The 20,286-nt window shown below is 40.3% G+C and overlaps 1 protein-coding gene across 2 annotated transcripts in view; it reads left to right on the top strand.

The window, feature by feature from the left end:
- Nucleotides 1-20,286, top strand: part of ERCC3 (ERCC excision repair 3, TFIIH core complex helicase subunit) — a 2,074,468-nt gene that overhangs the window by 1,146,093 nt on the left and 908,089 nt on the right. For both annotated transcript variants that reach the window (XM_078676352.1, XM_078676351.1), the window contains exon 8: nucleotides 1,430-1,634. In XM_078676352.1, the coding sequence (XP_078532478.1) occupies nucleotides 1,430-1,634 (205 nt within the window). The remainder of the gene's footprint in view (nucleotides 1-1,429; nucleotides 1,635-20,286) is intronic.

Below are 20,286 nucleotides of genomic sequence, written 5' to 3'. Positions count from 1 at the left end.
CCAAAATAGGATGGTGCTTGACGTGATTTTGGCTGAGCGAGGTGGTGCATGTCGCATCATCTGTAGCAGTTGCTGCATATTTATACCGGATCACTTACCTTCAGTATATGATGCAATCTCAAAAGAGCATAAGATTGCTGCAGAAATTCACCCAGAGACTGGTACATGAACATTTTCGAACTGGATATGGACACTCTTTGTTACTTGGGGCTGGAAGCTACTGACTATTCTATGTATACTGCTGGTGATACTATTTACATGCTGTACTTGTATACAATGTGGTCCTATGTTTTGCTCCATGTGCATCACTGCTTGTACACCTGCCAAAAGAAATATTGCAGATATAAAAGCACAGCAAATGTTAAATAAAGAAATAGCTGAGATGATGAGCATCAATGTACAGGACGCATATCTAGATTACCCCAGATAAACGAATGTCTTGAGCTAATGCTGAAAGGGCTGTCTGTTGTAATTTAGCAGCGATTAGGTTAAGCATTAGCAGAAGACATCTTGTATTTAGAGACTATCTTGTCCGTTGTGTGGAATCCATTTTGTATTTCTAACGGCCATTTTGTTTGCCATGTGCTCTGTCCTACCTTCATGTTAACTGCTCTTGAAATCTGCCTAGAGACGAGATATATTTAGCCTCTTCTGCTTTGCACATGCTCAGTTGAGCTTACAGCTGTCCCCAACTTGTAACTGTCAGGATGTGTCCACCAGAATTAGCTAACTGTTAGTTCCTCCCACTTGTTGCTAGCACACTCTCTGTATGACCTTATATGTATTTGAAACCAGCATTCTGTAACTTGTACCGCTCTCATTTGAGCCCCTGTGTTGGTATAAAAGGACCAAGCTCTTTCCGGTCAGTGTGCTACCTCATACACTACCGAAGGGTGTTTGTGAATGTAGTTCCACCTCATGAGGTTTAATAAACTCTGTCTTTTCTATTCCAGCTTCTGTGCCAACTTCTTTCTATTGGTCTGAGGACTCTAAGAAGAGAAGGGAGAACCCCTAGCACTGGTAGGCCTTGCTGAGGCTCACCACCACACCATGTCCGCTACCGAAAAAAGCCTAACGTTTCTAGGCTCTTTCTCGCACTCAAAGTGATGCTCATAAGTCGAGTAATCTGTGGAAAGAAGTATCAATCACAAATACTCCCAATAAAACCCATTATAGGCTGAAGAAGCTCTTGACAAAATATAATACTAATCTTTTAATGCAAATAAGTTGATTCTGAATCAGTCTTTATTTTCAGATGGTATTTTCCTGTAAATCTTTTACAGCGTCAAGCATTGTGAACTTGTTACCTGTAAAAAGTGTAACTCTTCTATTAGATGTATTTTTTCTCTGTCTATTAACAAGGACACTTTTGGACACCAAGCAAGCTTTGATTTTCATTGACATTTCTAAAATGTCTTCTTTGCTTTAGGAAAATATTGAAGAGCTACAGAAGCGCTGCATCCAGCTCGATTACCCCTTACTAGCAGAGTATGACTTCAGAAACGATTCTGTTAATCCTGATATTAATATCGACCTCAAACCAACAGCTGTACTGCGACCATATCAGGAGAAAAGTTTACGCAAGATGTTTGGAAACGGACGTGCAAGGTCTGGAGTCATAGTACTCCCATGTGGTATGCATTGCCTTTTTTACATCTCTCAAGCAACCTAACCCAAAGGAGTGTTTTCTTGTTCTGTGTGACCAAAGTCTGTGGTGCTATATTATTTGAATGTCTGGAATTTATTATTGTAGAGAATGCGACAACTTGCCCTTTGGCCTTTACTTCTATTTGTTATTTAAAGCAGTATAATATTTTATGTTGAGGGTATTACATACTATGCAAACCATATGTTTAGTTGATACATGCCATATAAGGCATATGCATAGTGTTTTATACTCTGCAAAACATATGCATAATAGATACTACTATTATCTATTATCATACATAATATCCTACATAATGCTCTTCATACTCTAAGGTTATTGCATTTTGCAAATAAACTAATGTACTCCAGTATTGGGTGTTTCATAGATTAGCTTGCTTGAATCGTTCCCCGTTGCCGAAGTGGGAGTCCCACTGTATAATTTTTAAGAGTACAGTATACTACATATAGCCTGTAATGGCTAGAGACATTCAATTAATTACCTTTTCTACATAATTTATAAGGAACCAAACTTCAACCATTCAGTTGATAGTACACTCTAGAACAATCCCCACAGAGGCTTTATTCCCTCAGACTTTCTACTGCACTTTGTGTGAAGGGGATTTCCCTGGGCTCTGGATGGTTTATCAATAGTTTTTTCTCATTTCAAGCTCTTAGTCATTATAAAAGGCAACTCAAACCTGCAGCTGCTAAGATCTTTCTTCTCATAATGTCAGAAGCAACACAGAAAGGACTCTTCAGACCTTGTGGAACTTGTGGAAAAAAAGAGATTTCATTTAGGCGATCCACATTAGCTTACACCTATTGCTTACATCCTTCTCATAAGACAAAGGATTGTAAAATCTGTCATACTTTTTGCTCTAAGACTCTTAAAGATAGAGAGGGGAGTCTTCTTATATGGCTGCAAAAATTAAAAACTAAGAGAGCTGTGTGACCTGAGGAGGATAGTGAGGATTCCTCACATACTAATGTGAGATGATGAAAAAGGGAAAGGCTGTGTGACCATAAGTCATCGGAGTCACCAAAAAAAGCCGTAGAAAGACTCATAATGAGTCTTAAAGAGAGGACATCAGAAGAGCACTCTCACAGGGAAACAAAGTTAAGTCTCCTCAGAAAAAGTGAGATCTGAACCTACTACTCCATCCCCAGGTTGGTTATTGCGTTGGAGAAAACCCTCCTGAGGGCCATCGAAGATAGCTGCCTTGAAAATGTCAACCATACCAACGTCTTTGGGAAATGGAGGGGACCCCTACTTGTGATGCAATTGCTACACGTAGGGAAGTGTAAACATAATTGGAAAAACAGAATGTAGCAAGTAAATCAATTCTTATAAGCCGATGTCTATAAGGTGGACTACATAGCAATACACACACAATATAGAAAAAGCACAAAATGTCTGATATAAAAATATATATTATCTATTTATTTTTTCATATTTTTGCTTTTTATATATAAGAATTTGATAACAATTTAAATACAAAATGATCAAAAAAAGTACAAGATTATACAGACACAAATACAAAAAACAGAAAACAATGTCAAATGACCAGTTGGTATTGGGACTATTGACGTTGGCAGTGTGGTGAGATGGAACACTACGCGCGTTTCGGCCACAGCCTTCATCAGGAGACCGTCATTTTCCACCAAACAACAAAAAGAATATTTTTTTTAAACTGAAAAAAGGAAAATTGTAGATAAATATAATGTGCAAACAATTTTTTTATATAAAATATATTTAAAGTGTGTACACTATCGTCATAGATTATCCAATTCATGAACCACCTGTAGATATGGTCAAATCTTTTAAACAATATCATTGACAATATGAATCTTGTATATACAATTACAACAGCTAATTTCATCCTTGTCCATTTTGAGACTGATACTCATTTATAGGACTAGTCATTTATTGTTTAACATGATTGTTTTTTATATGAACAGTACAAAATATTATTCCATATTTATGTTTTAAGTTTCAAGATTTGAAGAAACAAATCATGGACTGAACCACAATTATTAGAAAGAACTGTATCATTTGAAAAAACTGTGTATTGGGTACAAGAGATCAGTGATTATTATATGTGAAAAGAAACACAGAAAGAGGAGAGATTGAGAGAGAACAAGGAGGAGGGAAGAGAGAGAAAAAGAGAGGATGGAGAACAATTAACGATATTAGTGAATGAGTCCCTTTCCTTTAAATAAGAAGTTCATATATACAACTAAAATACAAGTACTATATCAATTGGATGTGCGAACTAAATATATCTATATGTGGTTTCACACAGACCCATTAATTGAATCAATCAACAATTTTAGATGCCAAGGTGACAACTCAGCAACGCCCTATATAATTAGTACAGGGTTATACATATACACTTACTTGTATTTAGGATCAGAGGAGAAATACAGTGTAAATTTATTCAAAATATGCTGACATCTTCTTATATTTGCTTTCGTAGACTGCGTGGATTGGCTAGAAAGAAGTATGTAATCTTTATTAGCAGTCAATTGTTATTTCAGTTTACATTTATTAGAACTAAAACTGCTCTGTTGCAAAGCTCCCTCTATTTGTTGATTCAAAAACTGTCTTTATTTAATGCAAACCTTCTCCGATAAAACACGGGGATCTTAATATCAAAAAAAGAGAAACAACTAAATAGTTTTAATGAAAGTAATGTAGCAGCTCAGCTAAAAAGAGAATTTAACCAGAATGGCAGATGAATCTATGTAGATGGCAAAAACTATTTACCTATCGTCAGAAAATATTCTGCTTTATGCCGAAGCTCCCTCTAGGGGCTGATAGGAGAGGCGTCTTCATAGAATAAAAACATCTTTTATATAGCAAGGTTCTAAATGGCAACGATAGAGAGAAGGTGCAGTTAAGTAAGGACGATACGGTAACTAGGCTAAACAGAGGCATGTGGATGCTGCTCTTACCTGTTGAAAAAATAATAAATAATTTGATGTATTGGGGGTTCTGTTAGGGATTTACTCTGCTATATGTCGAAGCTCCCTCTAGGGGTTGATAGGAAAAATGTCTTCATCGAATATAAACCATCTTCTGTCTAGCGAGGTTCTAAATGGCAACGACAGAAGGAAAGTGCAATTAAATAAAGACGATAAGATCACTAGGCTAAACAGAGGCTTGAGGATGCGGTTCTTGCCTATGGATAAAATAAATATTTGGATGTATTCGGGGTTCTGTTCGGAAATTTCTCTGCTATTTGTCGAAGCTCCCTCTAGGGGTTGATAGGAGAGACGTCTTCATCGAATACAAACCAACTTTAATCTAGCGAGGTTCTAGATGGGAACGATTGAAGAAAGGTGCAGTTAAGTAAAAACGATACGGTGACTAAGCTAAACGGAGGCTTGAGGATGCGGTTCTTACCTATGGATCAAATAAATAATTCGATGTATTCGGGGTTCTGGAGGGACGGCAATGCACGCGTGCAGAAGGATGATACGGGCAACTGTGGGCGAAAGTGCTGTTTTTATATGATTGTAGGAAAACGATAATTGAATAATTGACTTCAGATGTTCAAGTAAGATACATTTGGCCGCCTTTCTGTTACGTAAGAGAATGCGACCGGGATGTCAAGGAAAACCGGTACAAAGGACAGAAAAGAAAGACTAATGGAGATTATTTGTAGTTTTACTGAATAGATATCCCAATCTGACCAGGAGGAAAATATATTAAATCATACAGATTACAACTGTGTGTCTGTATTTTTAAGTTGATTAGAGAAAATAATATATCCCTCACTACAATGTTCTTAGGTCAATAAGAAAGAACCAAAAGGCTAGCATCGATGTATGGACAACATTAAGGATTATGAAACCCCATATCTAGATAGGAGTAGCGATATCATGTTACTGCAAGGTGAAATGTATTATATTGCGAGTATATCAAAGATTTTAGGCATAAATGTATAACGACGCTTACAATTTAGTTAGAAAAATATTTTTTATTGATCATAACTTTACATTAAATCTCTGAATCTGAAACAAGGAAAGAGGAAGGGGAAAAAATGATATTAGGTCAAATGGTCTTCAGGTAAATGGCCTTTTTCAATAAAATGAGACACCATGGGAGCATTCATTTTTTGAGTTCGTATGGCAGATTTATGTTCCGTGACCCTTTTACCGATTGCGCGTGACGTCTCTCCTACATATCCCTTATAACAGGGGCAAATAAGTAAATAGACTACATTCTGAGTCTTACAATTAGTTATCGATGTACATCTAATTGTCACATTGTTGAACGTCAGTTCACTCCCATTGGAAATTACAAATGCGGTACGTGTAAAACATGTCCGCAAACATACGAAGGGAGTGAACTGACGCTCAACAATGTGACAATTAGATGTACATCGATAACTAATTGTCACGGAACATAAATCTGCCATACGAACTCAAAAAATGAATGCTCCCATGGTGTCTCATTTTATTGAAAAAGGCCATTTACCTGAAGAATTAAAGTGGTTTGTTTTAGAGAACATACAAACCAGGGAAGGACTCTGCCCTGACAAAATCCGAAAAAAACGAGAAGTTTATTGGATATTTGTTTTGGATACAGTAAAAAATGGATTAAACTCAGACATTCCATGGGAACAGGCAGTTATTTAATATCATTTTTTCCCCTTTCCTTGTTTCAGATTCAGAGATTTAATGTAAAGTTATGATCAATAAAAAATATTTTTCTAACTAAATTGTAAGCGTCGTTATACATTTATGCCTAAAATCTTTGATATACTCGCAATATAATACATTTCACCTTGCATTAACATGATATCGCTACTCCTATCTAGATATGGGGTTTCATAATCCTTAATGGTGTCCATACATCGATGCTAGCCTTTTGGTTCTTTCTTATTGACCTAAGAACATTGTAGTGAGGGATATATTATTTTCTCTAATCAACTTAAAAATACAGACACACAGTTGTAATCTGTATGATTTAATATATTTTCCTCCTGGTCAGATTGGGATATCTATTCAGTAAAACTACAAATAATCTCCATTAGTCTTTCTTTTCTGTCCTTTGTACCGGTTTTCCTTGACATCCCGGTCGCATTCTCTTACGTAACAGAAAGGCGGCCAAATGTATCTTACTTGAACATCTGAAGTCAATTATTCAATTATCGTTTTCCTACAATCATATAAAAACAGCACTTTCGCCCACAGTTGCCCGTATCATCCTTCTGCACGCGTGCATTGCCGTCCCTCCAGAACCCCGAATACATCGAATTATTTATTTGATCCATAGGTAAGAACCGCATCCTCAGGCCTCCGTTTAGCTTAGTCACCGTATCGTCTTTACTTAACTGCACCTTTCTTCAATCGTTCCCATCTAGAACCTCGCTAGATTAAAGTTGGTTTGTATTCGATGAAGACGTCTCTCCTATCAACCCCTAGAGGGAGCTTCGACAAATAGCAGAGAAATTTCCGAACAGAACCCCGAATACATCCAAATATTTATTTTATCCATAGGTAAGAACCGCATCCTCAAGCCTCTGTTTAGCCTAGTGATCTTATCGTCTTTATTTAATTGCACTTTCCTTCGGTCGTTGCCATTTAGAACCTCGCTAGACAGAAGATGGTTTATATTCGATGAAGACGTTTTTCCTATCAACCCCTAGAGGGAGCTTCGACATATAGCAGAGTAAATCCCTAACAGAACCCCCAATACATCAAATTATTTATTATTTTTTCAACAGGTAAGAGCGGCATCCACATGCCTCTGTTTAGCCTAGTTACCGTATCGTCCTTACTTAACTGCACCTTCTCTCTATCGTTGCCATTTAGAACCTTGCTATATAAAAGATGTTTTTATTCTATGAAGACGCCTCTCCTATCAGCCCCTAGAGGGAGCTTCGGCATAAAGCAGAATATTTTCTGACGATAGGTAAATAGTTTTTGCCATCTACATAGATTCATCTGCCATTCTGGTTAAATTCTCTTTTTAGCTGAGCTGCTACATTACTTTCATTAAAACTATTTAGTTGTTTCTCTTTTTTTGATATTAAGATCCCCGTGTTTTATCTGAGAAGGTTTGCATTAAATAAAGACAGTTTTTGAATCAACAAATAGAGGGAGCTTTGCAACAGAGCAGTTTTAGTTCTAATAAATGTAAACTGAAATAACAATTGACTGCTAATAAAGATTACATACTTCTTTCTAGCCAATCCACGCAGTCTACGAAAGCAAATATAAGAAGATGTCAGCATATTTTGAATAAATGTACACTGTATTTCTCCTCTGATCCTAAATACAAGTAAGTGTATATGTATAACCCTGTACTAATTATATAGGGCGTTGCTGAGTTGTCACCTTGGCATCTAAAATTGTTGATTGATTCAATTAATGGGTCTGTGTGAAACCACATATAGATATATTTAGTTCGCACATCCAATTGATATAGTACTTGTATTTTAGTTGTATATATGAACTTCTTATTTAAAGGAAAGGGACTCATTCACTAATATTGTTAATTGTTCTCCATCCTCTCTTTTTCTCTCTCTTCTCTCCTCCTTGTTCTCTCTCAATCTCTCCTCTTTCTGTGTTTCTTTTCACATATAATAATCACTGATCTCTTGTACCCAATACAGTTTTTTCAAATGATACAGTTCTTTCTAATAATTGTGGTTCAGTCCATGATTTGTTTCTTCAAATCTTGAAACTTAAAACATAAATATGGAATAATATTTTGTACTGTTCATATAAAAAACAATCATGTTAAACAATAAATGACTAGTCCTATAAATGAGTATCAGTCTCAAAATGGACAAGGATGAAATTAGCTGTTTTAATTGTATATACAAGATTCATATTGTCAATGATGTTGTTTAAAAGATTTGACCATATCTACAGGTGGTTCATGAATTGGATAATCTATGACGATAGTGTACACACTTTAAATATATTTTATATAAAAAAATTGTTTGCACATTATATTTATCTACAATTTTCCTTTTTTCAGTTTAAAAAAAATATTCTTTTTGTTGTTTGGTGGAAAATGACGGTCTCCTGATGAAGGCTGTGGCCGAAACGCGTGTAGTGTTCCATCTCACCGCACTGCCAACGTCAATAGTCCCAATACCAACTGGTCATTTGACATTGTTTTCTGTTTTTTGTATTTGTGTCTGTATAATCTTGTACTTTTTTTGATCATTTTGTATTTAAATTGTTATCAAATTCTTATATATAAAAAGCAAAATTAAATAGATAATATATATTTTTATATCAGACATTCTGTGCTTTTTCTATATTGTGTGTGTATTGCTATGTAGTCCACCTTATAGACATTGGCTTATAAGAATTGATTTACTTGCTACATTCTGTTTTTCCAATTATATAACCATACCAACGTCGACATCAACACTAACAGTAGCAACCTTAACAACTTCCTCAACAGCGATCTCATCCATGACAATGATAATGACTACAGCACTGTGGAGGAAGACAACATCGACGAAGGTACCATCGACCCAGTGTCAACGAACACACACTCAACGACGTGACACTATCAAAGAGAAAGCCATTGACGAAGCTCTCAGTGGCAGAAAAGAGTTCTACTCCATTGATAAAAATAACAATGGAATTGCCGACTGAAAAAGTCGTCTGTGCATAATATATAATCAGAAATGTTAAGGCCGAACACCTTTCCAAGCAACATTTCTCCTCCCCTCTAAGTTACTTGCTTGATGAGTAGGATTCGGACAAGGAAAAACCATTTGGAGTGGCCCACAGTCCTTCTGAACTAATGTCAATTACCAAGACAAGGATGAAGAGGATCTCTATGATGATTATTATTCCTCAGGTCTGAATAATCAAAAAAGAGAGAGAGAAGATGTAAATTAGACCCTGTTGTTACGAATGTCATTTACTCATATCACTGGGGAATCATTAGGTTTTTTAAAAGAAACCTCACCCACCAACCTAGTTGGTGGCATGCTTCATCATTGGGTTCCTACCTAAGATGCTTAGCGGTGCTGCAATACCTTTTTACATATGAGAAAAGCATATTACCTCTGACACCATGAATCGAAAATTCATCCCAAAAGATTGTTTAATTATCCTTGGGTCATATTCATTTAAATTATCTTACTTTTCTTCTTCTTTTTTTGTTTTGCAAAATCATCAATTCTGTCACGAGACAAGCTAGAGCAAGGTCCACTTGCCATCTCTCTCTCTCTCTCTCTCTCTCTCTCTCTCTCTCTCTCTCTCTATATATATATATATATATATATATATATATATATATATATATATATATACATACATATATACCATTAGTTTTGACGAAAATAAGCCCGCGCCTCTTCTGATGGCGGGCCTCGACGGGGTTTCGTCTTACCCCAAGTAATTCCACAAAACCGCCGTCTCAATCAATTTGTAAAGACAACAAGTCGAGGCCCATCTGCTTTTTGAAGTGAAATTTATTCGACGATTCCACCCTGTGTAATCGTCGATTGAGACGGCGGTTTTGTGGAATATATATATATATACACACACACGCACATATACACACAAATAGGTGGAAAAGCATTTCAAGAAAACCAGTTTAAGGGAAGGTTTTACAGTGGCTATCTGGGAAGTGCGATGAAGAGAGCTTGGTACACCCCAAGGGAGTCCCTGCTTGTACCAAAGGAGAGGAGCGATTGCCCACCCTTGGTATGTGTAACCACTTTCTCTGTAGTGCCATTCAGAAGGTCGAAACGCGATGGTTCTATCTACAGAGAGGCTCCATACAGAACCAAGCTCTAGTCAGGTCCAGAAATTGGACGATATAGAACCCATGAAATAGGGCTCTTTTCTTGAGTTCTGACCATCACTGTTGACCTCTCCTTTGGCTGAAAAAGTATGTCAGGTTGAGGACGGGAAAGTAACAACCTACCTTGACTCTATTTCACCACGACACAATTGAGTAGGACTACCCTTTGCCTGAGGAAATTTTTAGGATATTATATGTACTTTAGATTCATTGATAAGGAACATTGCCTCTGCGATACATGTATATTTTTTGCACTGTATGTTGAAGTTTTCTTGATTTGAACTGTGGAGTGGTGTGGCTCACTGGTTAGAGGCGGCAGACCCGGAAGCAGGAGTCGGCCCGGGACCAGGGTTCCATTCCCGACGCGGCAGGGTCGTGGACCAGGGTCAGCGGACTCGATAATTCTCGCCTCGGTGCCTACTCTAACCAGGGGTCCCACTCGGCAACTCTGGGTATTAGCTTGCCTAATCTCTACAACGGCCCCACCAACGCCGGGGATGCCTGGCTTCACCTTAGGGACTCCCAGTCATCCCACAGGGAAAGCCAGGACGGGTTCCCCAGCGGTATACCGCGCCAGGATACTCCGGTAGTAATTGAGCGCGTTACAAAACAGCTTATAACTTATAACATAACATATATTTGTGAGCACAAGTTTTTTTGAAAAAATGCCTTTCCACCTATAATGTGTGTGCGTGTGTGTGTGTGTGTGTGTGTGTGTGTGTGTGTGTATGTATATATATATATATATATATATATATATATATATATATATATATATATATATATATTATATCAAGAGAAGGCAAGTGGGCCTTGCTGTAGCTTGTCTCGTGACAGGATTGATGATTTTTCAAAATAAAAAAAAATAAAAAAAGTAACATCATTTAAATGAATATAACCCAAGGATAATTAAACAATCTTTTGGGAAGAATTTTTGATTTCTTGATTCATGGTGTCAGAGGTAATTTGCTTTTCTCATATATATTAGGATTCCGGCCTCTGTCTTGTCCTAAACTGAATCATTCTCCTGTTTTTTACCCGCAATACCTTTTTACAGCAGAGATGGATTTTTATTTTGTGATTGTGAATTTGCAAGTGTCAGTCAGTCCGTCAAACGCTTTGTTTAATTAGACCATAGTCTTTAAACACAACGGGAAACCACAATAGATAAATTACAATTCAATTCATTAAAACGTCCTAATAATATATTCATAATAAGGGTACGGAAACCACGGTCTTTCCCCAATAGCAGCAACCTTTTACCCCAATAAAATTCAATATTATATATATTAATCTAAATAAATAACAGTACAATTCATTAAAAATACCTTGTCTCATGTGTACATATTAAAAATACGATATCCACTTCCTTTCCATAATAGCAACAACAATTCGACACATGTCAGTAGTATATACATTAAGCTGAGATATATTGCATTAGCTGGATGAGGGGATCTTAGAAGGCGGGATAGAAATACTAACCCCCCTTCAGTCTAGCCCTCAGGAACATTTTTATGCCCTTCATGTAATTCCCCAGTGCAATGGCAATATCAAGATTTGACATTTCTGTAAGCATTACTATTGCTTGAGCTTGTGACCTTATTCCATATTTTAAGAAAATTGGAAAAACACTTTCCTCAAATGTAAAACTGCTAAACAATCTACCAATATGTGCAGAGTATCATTTTTGGTTCCAAGCCCACATTTACAAGTTCCATCAGCATGTATCATTTCGGCCTTTGTTTTTCCCTCCAACTGCCAGGGGTTAATACCAATTCGTATTCTTAGTATTTCACATCTAAGCTCATAGTTCGGCGAGGTATCCCGGTACTGGTACCATGATTCTTTTACCCATGAGTTTCTTGTACCTTGCACTGTTTGTTTTCATACTGGGGTAAGCCAAGTCATTCTTACTTGACTGTTCATGACCTTGGAGTCTGAGTGAACACTTGGTAAATTCTAACTCCAGTGAGTGCTGAATTAGGCTCACCTTTAGTCTCTCCGCTATAGACAGGAGTTTATTTCTTGCTTCCCTGGCCCCCTTGAGGATGCTACTTCGGATCTCCTCCCTACACCATTGTGAGACCTTCTTCATACCCCCTGCATCCTGTTGTTTCCAAAATCTTAAAAGTGACATTTGGATCTGAATACTCCATGCTGTTGTTCCTGTCTCCATTCTAACAGCCTGGATCATTGTGGAGCTTGGCAGAGACAATAAGGTTTTTAGGATCTTCCCTTCTTCCAGGTCCCATCTGCATTTACCACTTAACTACAGGACTTCTGCCCCGTACAATATCTGTGATGGGATCATTGCTTCATATGCTTTTAGCATTGGTCTGTGGGACATGTCCAAGTGGATTGAAAAACTACCTCAAGGTTGTCCGTACAAATCGAAAACTTTATTAATGGATACCTTTGGTAGAGCAATTAAAATCAGTGGATGGAAGGTGTTAAAATAATGGTCTCGCATATCTCGGTGCTAGGTCGACATGTTTCATCCAAATATAAGTGCTTTAAAGTCAGAGTGGCTTTCTTCAGAACCAAGTGTACTAGGAAATAACCTAGTGTAGTGTGGGCGTGCGCACTAAGGTATGCGTCAAAAAGGTTTAAATGGGTAGTTTTAATTTCTGAACCGTTAAAGCTTTGTGGAATGCAAATTTAATCAAGTTCTTTAAAAATAAAAAAAAGCTGGCCTCAACTCAGAGCTCTCCCTCCAACACCCCTGTGGTAGATGTCTAGCCTTCACACTCAAAATTGTTTCCTGGAGGCTGTCCCACCAGGGATAGTCTACATCAGGAAATCATCACACCTGGAAGTCCCAAAAGGATAAACCATACCTCACATAAATCTAGGAATTTTCATCTGATTAGTTAAGTGTGGAATTTCTTACTTCTGACCAAATTCTGAGGTGAAGTTTTAATTTAACTTGCTAAACATTTAAAATAACTTTGCAGAGAGCTTAGAGAGTATTCATCAAGAATGTTTTTGAAAATTAGTGGCAAATAGGTGTTTTTTTTAACATTTTAGGGCTGCAAAAATAGTAAAAACTAAATGGATTTAAATATCATTGTACAGGGAATGTTGGGGAAGTACCACAATTAATTTGAATATAAGGTTGTGACTAAAAATGGATAGTTAAATTTTTTGTTGATCAAAAGCACTAGTCAAAACCGCATGGACTTGGCAAAGCAGTCTTACATTGACGTACACCCCTCAGTTTCAGGTTGTGCGAAAGGCGGTGTACAAAAGTAGACCTTCATTAGACATCAACCAGCAAGACAGGTAAGCATGATAAATGATAGGAGTTTGTGAGAAACCTGGATGGGTCCATTTGAGACCCGTGGCCTGGCTGAGAATACTAGTTCTGCCTTCAGTTCTAGGAGCAAAGATTAGCAGACAGCAGCACTGCCTCTGGCATTCTGAGTAGTTCTTTCACAGTTTACATCTAGAATCCTGCTCTGCAGTAACACATCTGTTTGATGTTGCTTGCAGTGGTGCTTCCCATTTGGATGCTACAAAGTTGTCCACTTCCATAATAATGGACATTCTCCACTCTTTCACATGCAATAGACTTCTTGCAAAGAATCCTCGGGTGTGTCGCTAACATTGTTTGGACAAGCATGCACGTTTCTGAGTGGTGAATGTAGAAAGCATGGAAGCCTGTCATTTGTACTAGAAATGGAACATATTTACTTGCAAAAGTATTGCTCAGCATTACTTTAGGTGCAGGTAAAAGCCCACTTCATGTTATGAAATACTTAAGGGACTGCCATATTTAAATGTTCACTAGATATCTAAATAACCTCCTTAAGAGAACCTGGACTTCAATGGGAGTAGGTTGTACTTTCCAGTGATTATAGCAGCGACTCTATACATTGCTGATGTTCATTAAAAGAGAATGTGTCAAGGACTTCTCACCAAAGGCATATAGTAACAAATAAAAAGGGTGTGGTATTGTTAAGCACTTTACAAAACTAAATATGGATCAAAAACAATGGTTGGACCTTATTAGGACTCTAAAGACCACTAGACACGGTGATTTGTGGATCTTACACTAAGATTCTTTCTAGAAAATGAAATGCAGATTTGTGATTTGAAATAACATTGGGCCAGGTGAACTTGCCATAACATAAGCTATAACTTCCACTTACAATCTCCGATCAACATGCCTCTATGTGTACTAAGCTCTCATTTCCTCCTTTAGGCTCGCTCTTACTTTCTCTATGTTGTCCCCACTGCCTCTCTTAACCTTTTCTCCACTATCTCATTCTGTTTGCTGCTCCATCTATCTTCCCATTCCGGTCTCTCCTTCTCTCTTGCTTTTTCTATTTGCTCTCCTTTCTTTCTCTCAATCTTCTCTCCTTTTCTAAAACCTCTTCTCTCTATCTTTTCCTCTACCTTCTTTGTATTTCTCAATATTTGGTATTTTCTTTAGCCCTCTTCCCTCTGGACAATGTACGGCAACTAAAACTTTCTCTTGGCTATGCATGGCTATTTCCAGCACTTGCCAGCTCTCCTTTGACGACTGTGCTTTTCGCTGTTCCCCATTCCAGAAACCTACCATCCTGGGGGCCTCCATTAACCGAAGGAGTCCCATGTGATCCTGGAACAAAGAAGTTAGGGCAATGTGGTCATCATAACCCTGCAGCTTGTTCTCCATTCTTGTTAGACAGGACATCAGGCTGTATGGTTTTGGTGGGTTTTAACTGTTTTAGGGCAGACACCTGTTGACGTTCACCACACTACCTTCACAGTGCAGTGGTCTTCGAAGGGTCATCAGCAGTAATAGAAAAGAAAATGTTTCTGGTAAAAACACCAGAAGCCCTGTCTTTTCCAAAATCAAACTTCGCTTGTGAGGAAAATGTTTCCAAAGTCCATTGTCTGATTTTTGGTTTTGCTGTATTGCGTATCACGCTGGGCTTACTGACGATACAAAGAAAAACAAAAGTGAAAGCAGATTGCACTAATGGAGCCTGTGGGGATCCACAAATATCCTAAAGTTCTTTCAATAAAAATAGTGCCCCACTTGTGTGACTGAGCTCTCACCTGTGAATGGAGAGGCTCTCAGAGGCCTCTATACACATCACACCTTTGCATATTGACCAATGTTGGTGATGTGGTTAGCTGTTGTATTTAGGCCAGGGCTCATTCAGCCCCCTGGAAAACCTGCCATGCCCTGATATCTCTGAAAAGAAGCTGCCTAGGGTAGTCTGGAGAAGTGTAGCTTGCATGAATACCAATACGTTTTCCTACACATAATGTCTTGCAAACACTAAGCTTTGTCTAAATCAAGGATTTTTTTGTATTTTTTAAAGAAGAATTCTGGATCTTAGGATCCACAAAATTCCTATTACCCGCATCCCCACACTTCGTCCATTAAAAAATGCTACCCCAAATGGTTACCAAATGTTGTACATTTAGTACATTACTTCTGTAGGTCCTCATAACAACAATTTATGTGCTATCACCATAACTTGGATAAAGGTAAAGCAGCATTTCAAAGGAGTTCATACATGTGAAAACGCAGAGTCCTACCACACAGCTCCTAAATATTACAATATAAAACAGTCACTAAATGTTAGTCGATGTTCTGTGAAGATGTGTAGAGAGGTCAATTATAATACAAATGCTTTCAGCCTCAAGTACCCCAATTATGGTTTCTAAATTGATTCCAAGTACTTTAGGTACACTCCAGTTTGTTTACTGGGGTACCCTTATGAGTCCCTAATATATGGTGCCTTAGCTACCAAGGGCATAGGTACCCCAGAGGCCTACCAGATGCATCTGAGTTGGGGGTAGGGGCTGTGTTATCACAATTGAATGATGGTCAGGACCAGCCTGTAGCTTTTATTAGCAGAAGGCGGACTCCCAGAGAGAAACGTTGGTCAGATATTGAGAGGGATGCCTTTGCTGTGGTTTGGGCTCTGAATAAGCTGAGGGCATACTTGTTTGGTACTCACTATACTGTTCAGACTGACCATAAGCCCCCCTTATGGCTAAAACAGATGAAGGGTGAAAACCCCAAACTCTTGAGGTGGTCCATTTCCCTACAGGGGATGCACTATACAGTGGAGCATAGACATGGTAGTAACCATGCCAATGCAGATGGACTCTCCAGATATTTCCATATTTCCACCTAGAACATGAAGACTCAACTGGTAAAGGTTAGTTTAATGTCCCTGCGTTGGGAGGGGGGGTCTGTAGGAGAGTAGGATCTGCTCTTATGGTTACCCCCGCTTTTTGCTGATGTTTCACAGTTTTTTTACTTTAGACTAGCTGGGGCCCTGCTATCCACAACCCCAGCCTAGCTGCTTCCTCTCTTAATTGATTCTAATTAATTTAGGTACACTCCAGTTTGGTTACTGGGGTACCCTTATGGGCATAGGTACCCCAGAGGCCTACCAGGGGCTGCAGCATGTATTATGCCACCCCTGGGAAGCCTTCCAAAATGACACCACAGGACTTCTACTGCAGCCTGGGTAAGGTAGTGCATGCACCCCTTACTTAGATACAGGTTACCTATATCTAAGCGACCCTTGACCTTCCTGGTAGGTCGCTCCCCCCCGCTGCAGCTCCGCCGTCACCCCGTTGTCTCCTACTGCCCCCGGTGTATCGAGGCCCTCCACCACCCGCAGGCTCCACCTGCGCTTCATCCCTGGCGGCCAGTGGTGGCCTTAGGTACGCTTTGCTTGCTGCCTGTTGCTTTGTGCCTGCTTTGTAACTGTCTGTGCCCCCTGCTTGACGATCTGATTCTGTGCCCCCTTTTATTCTGTACCCCTCGCCGTTCTTTGTACCCCTGTGCTGACTTGTGCCTCTGTGCCCCTTGATTTTGTCCCCTTTTCTGTCCTGTGCCCCGCGCTGGTCTCCTGCCCCCCGTCCCCGCCGCTGCCTCCCCTGCGGCCCAGCCCCTCCGCGCCCATTCGTTCACCCATCCCTCGCCTCCCGCCTCCCAGCTACTCCTTCCTCCCCATATATGGCGGCCTCTGCGCGGTGAGGAGAGCAACCCTTGACCTTCCTGGTAGGTCCCCTCCTACCCCCGCTGCAGCTCAGCCGTCACCCCGCTGTCTCCTGCTGCCGCCGGTGTATCGAGGCCCTCCACCACCCGCAGGCTCCACCTGCGCCTCATCCCTGGTGGCCAGTGGTGGCCTTAGGTACGCTTCGCTTGCTGCCTGTTGCTTTGTGCCTGCTTTGTAACTGTCTGTGCCCCCTGCCCCCCGCTCACTGCTCTGATTCTGTGCCCCCTTTTATTCTGAACCCCTCGCCGTTCTTTGTACCCCTGTGCTGACTTTTGCCTCGGTGCCCCTTGATTTTGTCCCCTTTTCTCTTCTTGCTGACATTTAATGTTATCCCTTTGACCTTCATACACACCTTGTATTTGTTGGTACGGTAACTGTATGTTTTAGGCCCGGAGGAAGTATATTCTTTTATATACTCATCCTTATCTAGCTCACTGGTTAGGTTACCCAGATAATCTCCCAGAGGAGGGTCTTCATCCCCCGGCTTGCTCAGAAAAATCACAGAATCTGTATTGTGATACAAGCAGCGATCCTGGAGCTTATCCATAACCCAGTAAAGCTCTAGACGAGCGTGTGCTGTCGTGAAGCAGGCTATGAAAATGTTTATGTTGTTACTCGATGTGGGGTACTCTTGGGCGTATTTCCAACACAAAGCCGCGGTATCGTCATCGATAAACTCGCAGCTGGACACCTCGTAGCATGGGGCAAACAGGTACTAGAACAGTTCATCAGGATCTGATATTAAGGTAGTATTTGAAAGGTTTGTGCGCTGTGCAAATTTTCCCCATAAGGAGTTGAGACAGAGTTTGGCTAACTGGCGGCGTGCTGGACTGACCTCTATCAGATGGGGGCGTAAACGGATACCCTCGTGAGCGTAGTAGTCGTCGATGTATTTGTTTTGCATCCTGACTAGTACACCATTCAGGATACCCTGAGGCCTGCTGTTTGTCTCTGAGAAACAAATTAATGTAGGGTGCAAAGAGTTGTGTTGTAGTGCTCTTAAAATGCCACACTTCGTGTACTCTACTGAGCCTGTACCCTTTCTCTAAGGCAGTTTGTACCTCGATGCTACACCAGGTCCCTGTGAGCATCCTTTGTTCATCGGTGTGTCAGCAGCCGTCAACCTCTTTAAGCATCGCACATGTTCGATAGAGGGGGAACATCAGCTTGCCAGCGACTCTGCATGGTAACACCGGAAAGTAAAGCTGCTTAGGAGGATAGATTTCACATTTGATAAGCCCAAAGTATTCGGATAGGGGCTTAAAATCTCTATAGATGATGGTGGGATGACCCAGCGGGTACTACTTCATCTTGTTCACAAAAGGGTACAGACTGGTGAAATCATAGTAGTGTATTTTCTCACCCTCACCAGCGGTCTTGTACAGTTGTATGGCATTTGTACGCCCCCCAAATAAGGCATCGCGGGGCTCCAGAGGTGTGGGTAAATCACGAGTCTTAAGAAAAGAGCAGAGGTCTGTGTCGGTTTTTAACATGTCTAACCACTCGTGCTCCCAAAGAACTCTCATAGCAAAGCCCTGGTTTTCAACATACTGGGCCTTTGTCAGAGTACGTCTGTATAAGTGTTCAAATTTGGTACCCAGCATTGTGTTATACTCGTGGGGTTTGTAACACTTGGGGCAGCTGTGGTAATAACAGCCGTTGAATTCAAAGGCCGTCTGCACACCCTTAATTACAGAGTACCCGTCCAGGTAATAGGGGCCCAAACGGTATTCACCACCCTGTAAGGCATGCAGAATTTGTATGTCTTCGTTCTCAGAGACGTGCATGAGCCATTGGATAGAGGGGGTTGAATAACGTTTCTGTTTACCGTTATAGAGGTCTGGCGGTACTAGAGCGATAGTTTCTGGCATTAAAAATCTTTTTTTGTTGTTGGACATACACATGGATGCCAGAGTGACGTTTTGAAATGGGTCTATGTATTCGACCGCTTGCCGCATTTCAGGGGTGTTGGATTTCAAGACCGTTACTTCTTTAGTCATAGACACCACAGCATCTTTGAAGAGGTTACAAGCTGTTTTTTTTTTTTTTTTTGGTGCAAAACATTTATTGAGCACTGTCAGGAGTACACAGCGTCTCGCCAACAACCCGGAGGCCGGCCGCTATCAATACACATATAAAGAGCAAGGACTGACAATGGTACATGGGTGTGAATATAATCGCGACATTCAATAGCATCCAAATGACAAGTGCAGCTTCTATACAGTAAAATCAATGTGTCTTGCTTTTTTAGAAACCAAGTGTCAACATTAACATGTGCATGGTCTAGGTGAACCCAGGGGGGGGCGCATACCGTGTGTGCGAGCGGGTATATCAGGCCGTGGGAGGAACGCAGCTGGCAAAGCCAAAAGCCCATAATTAAAATTAATGGCGGGCGTCAGTGTCATAGGTGGTAGGTCGGTAATCACCTGAGTGGCAATGTGGGAGTGAGAGCGACCAGTGAGAACCTAGAAATGGGGAGGCAGGGGAGAGAGAAGGGGGGGGGAAGAGAGAGGGGGGGGGAAGAGAGAGAGGGGGGGGAAGAGAGAGAGGGGGGCGAGGGGGGGGGAGGGGAGGGGGGGAGGCCAGGACATCCAGCCCGACATGCAGGCCTAGGACTGTAAATGCAGGGCCATAAATCGGCACTGTAGTGTTACACTATCCCAACATCAAGCGCTGTCATCTTCCAGTGGGTCAGTTATCAAATAACATTGCAATGGGGCCCAAATATCAGTAGGCCTGGAAGTGGGTGGCAACAGCTTGGAGTAAGTATGCAATTGTTCCTGGCAGTATACCATGTCGCTTATCCAATCCTTAAACTTGGGCGCTCTCCCT

Source organism: Lissotriton helveticus, chromosome 2_1 (genome assembly GCF_964261635.1).
Source record: "Lissotriton helveticus chromosome 2_1, aLisHel1.1, whole genome shotgun sequence".
Taxonomy (NCBI): Eukaryota; Metazoa; Chordata; class Amphibia; order Caudata; family Salamandridae; genus Lissotriton; species Lissotriton helveticus.
Note: the sequence above shows the minus strand (reverse complement) of the source record. Positions and strands in the feature narration are given on the sequence as shown.